Source organism: Anas platyrhynchos, chromosome 2 (assembly GCF_047663525.1).
Source record: "Anas platyrhynchos isolate ZD024472 breed Pekin duck chromosome 2, IASCAAS_PekinDuck_T2T, whole genome shotgun sequence".
NCBI lineage: Eukaryota > Metazoa > Chordata > Aves > Anseriformes > Anatidae > Anas > Anas platyrhynchos.
Window position 1 is genome coordinate 137,346,563 of NC_092588.1, and position 6,000 is coordinate 137,352,562.

At 45.8% G+C, this 6,000-nt stretch overlaps 1 protein-coding gene across 1 annotated transcript in view; it reads right to left on the bottom strand.

Moving 5' to 3' along the window:
* RUNDC3B (RUN domain containing 3B) overlaps nt 1–4,590 on the bottom strand; it is a 51,423-nt gene extending 46,833 nt beyond the window's left edge. The window contains exon 1 of the mRNA XM_027450725.3: nt 4,136–4,590. Within this exon, the coding sequence (XP_027306526.1) occupies nt 4,136–4,239 (104 nt within the window). The 5' untranslated portion in view covers nt 4,240–4,590. The remainder of the gene's footprint in view (nt 1–4,135) is intronic.
* Nucleotides 4,591–6,000: the final 1,410 nt, after the last annotated feature.

The following is a 6,000-nucleotide window of genomic DNA, read 5'->3' on the forward strand; positions in this document are numbered from 1 at the left end:
CCTCAGGAGTTTCAATCCAACGTTATCCCTAAGTAAACTTCTGAGTAAAGACTCCCCACGCGACCCTTCCCGCAGGTTTCTCCTGTGGTTTCAGTGCCTTGGGCCGGGCAGGGTTAGGAAGGGGAGGCCTGTGGGAGGAAGCTGCCTTTGCAGTGCCAAGTTATGACTCACTTTTGAACTCCTCCACGTTTTCAACCAATTTTAAGTAAGTGAGAGACAAGCGTGCCCACCAGTAAGTTTATATCTAGTCAGTACTGCTGCTATTGATTACTCTAATGGCAGTAATGACGGCTTCCTCCAAGCTGCTCCACAGCTAGGGTCTGATTAGAAAAGAGAGTCTAACAGCTCATCAGCATTAATGGCCATCTTTTCAAGTGCTCCTATTACCGCCGCCATGCCCTCCCTAGGAGTATTATCTTCCATCTCTCTGCTCTATGCTTTCACCACCAATTTCAACAGCCCTGTATAGCTATGGCGAGTTGGGCTGAAGTTGGCTACTCGGGGAACTGACAGGGAGCCCGAGTGGGGACACCCAATTTCCACAGAGCAGGAAGGTAACAGTGCTACCACCCAAAATCTGGTCAACTGGAAATGTCTTTGGAGTAAGCAATTTACGCACTCATGAAAGATGCCTCGTTATTTCCAGTGTTCAACACTGGAAACACATCAGCTATTAGGAAACCGTGTCCAAGCAGGCACGGAGTCAGAGGCTCATGGCAAACAGCTTTCCTGCTTCCCTTTGTGGATCCCGACCTCATATTCTGCAGCAACAGGCTACGTACATCACAGAGACTAACGGAGAAATTGCACCAAAACAACATGAAAAAAATAAAGTGACATAACAAACTTGCAATGCGATAAGATGAACTTTTTGGTGGACTGTGGCATCAGAGGAGCGATTTATTCCCCAAACCCATTGCTCCACTGCAACAACAGGGTCTGGCCTTTTTGTTTTTGTTTAGCTGTGCTTTATTCATCCCACACACAGTAATTGCCACTGGAGGGACTCCAATACCAGTGTTCCTAGACAACGTGTGATCCCCGACGTTTTCCATTCCTTAGATATTTGTCTCTGCCATAAATACAGTCCTGCTTGAGCCAAACCACAGATGCAGAAACAACAGGGTTCTCTAACCTTAACAAGAGCTCCTGATCTCTTAGGTGGGAGAGAAACATCCTTGAGGAAGAAAGATTTCTATAAATCCTTTTTGGGTAGGTTCCTCTGCCACTTTTCAAGATGCACCAGAAGGTCTCCCAAATCCCTTGGATAACTCCAAATCAAAGCCAAACTTTTTCTGGATATATCCCAGGTCAGAAGTGTTTTTTCCAAACTTGTACTGCACTTTTGAAGACTTACAAGGCAGCAACAAGTTTCTAATCAGAAAAGGATGTAGGCGGAAAATTTGCCTGCTATCTGAATTTGTCACTTGTCACTGTCAGATTCTGATCCTCTCAGTTTTCAGGTGAATTAGATCTAGATTTGAAAAAGAGATCTTTTCAAATGTATTTAGTTTGTAGTTTGGGAATCAATGTAAAACATGTCACTGTAAAGAACAAACTATTAAAGTAGATTAATCCCCAGGATGATAAATGAACACCCCATGCAACACGGCTTGTACGTGAAACCAGACAGTTCAGTTCAGTGTCACTGAAGTGCAACAGCTTCAATGCATATCACTGCAATCACTATTTTAAAATAATCACGTTTTCTGCTAATTGTTCCATTCTGTCTCAGCATTCTGCATTCAAGCTAGGACCCTCACTTCCAAGGCCTCTCTCTGCTTTTTTTGGTGGTTCTGTATTCATGTGGACCTTTGACCTATGAATCTTTGAGAGGAATAGATTAAAACAAAAGATCAACCTCAAAATCCCTGCTTATTGGGAAGCTCCCCAACTTAATGGGAAATGGAAGGCATCAAAGTTTGGAGAAGAAAGGCAGGGAGAGTTTAGAACACAAAATGCTTATTTAAACAAACAAACAACCAAACAACAACAACAAACACTAAAATTATTGCAATTTAAATCACCACTGTTCGGTTACACAACCACAACCACCTATTTTCTCATACAATTAGTTTAGGGAAGCTATCATTGCTTCCTGCAGCTACACTGGCACCCAACATTTTAGTAGAAACCATCTCTTCCTTCCAAAACTGTAAGTTTCAGAACCTACCTACATCTGCATGAAGAGTTAGATATCATCACTGTAAGAAAGTACTAAAAACCTAAAGCCTGGTCTATCAAACAAAAACCTGCTAAACCGAAGCTTTGACAAAATAGTTCATTAAATTATTAGAGACTATTAGCTGATGGTACTTTGGAAAAATATCTTCCTTGTAATCTCTCACTTTCACAGGGTAGCAAGCAATATCATCCAAATTTGAATAAATTAATTGGAGCTATTTTTACCAGGAATTTCTCATAGTCCTTTCCGGTCAAAAACTTGTGACAATTATTTTTGCAGTTTTGCTACTACTTTGGCTACTCCTAACAAATAACACTTTTCCATAATGGCAACAAGGCAAGAAATATTAGAAACACTTTCACCCAAACTGGCAGAAGAATAAAAATGTAAAAATGTATGCAATCCATATAAAAAACAAAAAAAAAAAAACAAAAAAAAACAAAAAAAAAACTTTTTTTCTCATCACTCTTTCCAAATTTAAGTTGCCTTGACAAGCTAGGAGTCTTAGGTTTTGTGAAGATATAGCAGTATTAGATTGTTTTACAGAAAATAATTCAATATGCCAATTTTGAGTGCTTTCTGCTGCAATTCATTGTTTCATATGTATTTGAGTGAAAGCCCTCAGATTTCCAAGACTCTCAGAACCTATGTTACAACACCACAACACCTACATGAAATAAGCTCAAAAAATGTAACAGCACAGAACACAGAAGAATTTTTCTCAATTGATGTGGCAGAATAAAGCAGCAAGCTCTGCAGAACACAAGATGCTCTTTTAAAAAGAATTGATTACATGCTGCAGAATTGTGTTATTTCTTGATAAAACTGCTCTTTTCCCAAGCCCGGGGATTGGCAATATCAGTATATCTGCAGCAACAGCAGAGTTGCTGATGAGAAAAGTGAAAACTTTTACTTCTTCTGTTTAATCTGCTTCAACAAGTTTGAATAGAAATATATATATGTGTATATATATATTATATATATATACACACATATATACACACACACATATATATATATATGTATATATATATATACACATATACATATATATAATAGATGCTACTCTGAAAGCCAGATACTAGGATTTGGAGGAGTACTGGACAGATTCCTTTGGGTAGATGGATGACACAGGTATGCTTCATAAAATCCATTAAATGGTGTACAATAAAAGCCAAATAAAAAAAAGACAGGGGGTGTCCCAAACCTTTTTTAAAAGTATTGCTGCAGCATTAAGCGGTGAGGACACAACACTATGTCCTAGATTTTGTGATGCTCTTAAAATTCGCAAGAATTAAAATTACATCATATCTCACGTAAGACTATTGAAGACCTTCTCCGGGCAATACTCGGATTTTTTGGCACCTGGAGAATGCAGCAGCTGAAAGAAACGCACCGCTGCCACCAGCACACCCGTGAGTCTAAAAGTTTGCAGCGATGCCAGCGGCCGGCTTGCAAACGCCGCCTGCAACCCAGCACGGAGAGCACGGAAAACCCTTACACGGGAAACCTCGGGAAGCATCCCTGAGCTTGTGCAACCCCAGCACCGAGAGGCTAAGCGATTATTTGTTAACGGAGCCGGTCTGGCTCCGTACTGCGGATCCCCTGCTCTGGATTTGGGGGCTGCAAACAGCCCCTGGGCGCCGCCGCCTCCTCCTCCGGCGGCGGGGGCGCACACCTGGCCGCTCCCCCGAGCATTCCAGGGCTCCCCCTCCAGCCCCGCACGCCCTCAGCGCGGCTCCAAACCCTTTTATTTTTAAATAATAATAATTAAAAAAAAAAAAAAAAAAAAAGAGGCCCGGCGGCTGGAACCCAACCCAGCCCCTCCTCGCCGAGGCGCTGAGTCAGGGCGGAGGCTGCGGGGCCGCCCCGCTCGGCCGGGGCTCGCCGGGCACCTGCGTGGTGCTGGAGGCAGGGGCAGGGGCCGGGGTCTCGGCGGGGGTCTCTCACCTGCAGACCGTGATCAAGTTCCTCCTCTCCACGGCGGCGTTGCGGGACGGGACGCTCTTCCTGCGGGCGGCGGCGCTCAGCCCCCCTAAGCCGAGGGACGCCATTTCGGGCGGCCGCCGCCGAGCCTTTGTTCCCGGCCTGGCGGCACGGGGGATGCCGGCACCGCCGCCACCGCCGGAGGTGGAGGAGGAGGAGGAGGTGGTGATGGTGGTGGTGGTGGAGGAGGTGGAGACCCCCGCGCCGCCGTCTCCGCGCCGCAGCAGCGCCCCGAGGCAGGCGGCGGGCCGGGCGGCGAGGAGGAGGAGGCGGCGGCGGGGTCCCCGCAGCGGGGTTGGGGTCGGGGCCGGGGTCGGCTCGGCCCCCCCCGCGGCCGGCAGCTGGGCAGCCACGGCGGGCGGGAGGCGCAGCAGCCGCAGAGCGCCGCCGCCGCCAGCCAATGGCGGGGCCGCCGGGCCGGGGCTCCGCGCCTGAGGGCGAGGCGGGGCCGCCCGCTCCCCGTCTCCTCCTCTCCCCTGAGGGGAGCTGCTCCTCCGCCGCGGCCCTGAGCCTTTGTGTCAGCCCGCACGGCACCTGGCTGAGGCTCAGGGCTGGTTTGGGGGGGTTCCCTCGCTTGTTGGCTCTTCCCAGCGAGGCGCTGTGTGGGGTGGGGTGGGCTCCGGGCTGTCAGGTAGCGCTCTGTGGTTGTTAAAGGGCACAGGGAGTGAGGCGGGGATGTGCTCCGAAAGCAAAGTGTGGGTGCTTGTCTCTGCCCGAAGCTAAGGTGTTGGTCCTGGCTGGCCTTAGGAGGGCTCTGGGCATAGGGCTGCGGCTTTGTGTTGGGCTGCGTGAGGGAGGGAGAGCGAAATGAGGCTTGGGTCACAGCCCCTCTGAAGGGAAAGCTGTCAGCGAGAATGGTGCTTCGTGGGGTGTGGAGGAGGGGACGTGGCTGGATGGTTAGTTAGGGAAATGTCAAATTGTCTATAGTAGTGTCCTTCCTTCCTGGGGGAAAGCAGCCCTTCGATTCAGGAAAAAAAAATAAAATCTTTATGCACAATAAAGTTGAATGGTAATATAAGTTGCAGCACTTCTTATTCTACTCAGTTATGCACACCACACTTCTAAATGTGTCTGTTTAGGTCTAAGCTATCCATTCCTGTTCATTTTATATATATATACACATATAAATATACAATCTAAGTACTGTGATGTTAGTCCATGCTGGACAGTGGTTTCTTCAGAGAATATCACTTGTAGATATAAAGCTATTTCTTAGCTATGTTATGAAATAAAACCGTTCAGTTATTGGCTGCTGGTTAAGTTACTCAAAGAAGAGTTGAGGTAAGAACTTTAAGAAGGTTTTTTTTTTTTTTTTTTCATGTAGATGACCATGTTATGTTTAGTAATACAAAAACGTTTTTTTCTTTTCCATCAGATCTTCAGAAACGAGTTGTTATCTTTTATCAAGATTTCCGTTTGAATCAACAAACGATCATCATGGGTTACTTGATATGCTAAATTAGTTTGAACTAATTTTTATTTTCATTCAACTTTATTAAAAAGGTAAATTGTTCTGCTTTCCCCAAGGTAAAGCTGCTTCTTTGTGTAGATTGTTCTTGTCACAAATATTATAATTAAAACACACTATGAGTTTTTTTGTAATTGTGCTTCATGCCTCTCTTCCTCCCATCTTCAGAAACAGCATAAAAGAAGTGGGGTCGCAGGGTAACCTGAAGGAGGATACACTTAGCTACTCTGAGAGCAAGAGTAGCAAATATTTTGGGTGAAATGGGTCTACTAGAACAAGACTGAAACAAATTATTGTTCTTTATGTGCCCTTTCAGACAATCAAAGGAAAATGATGAATGCATTACTTGTTGGCTCTCAGA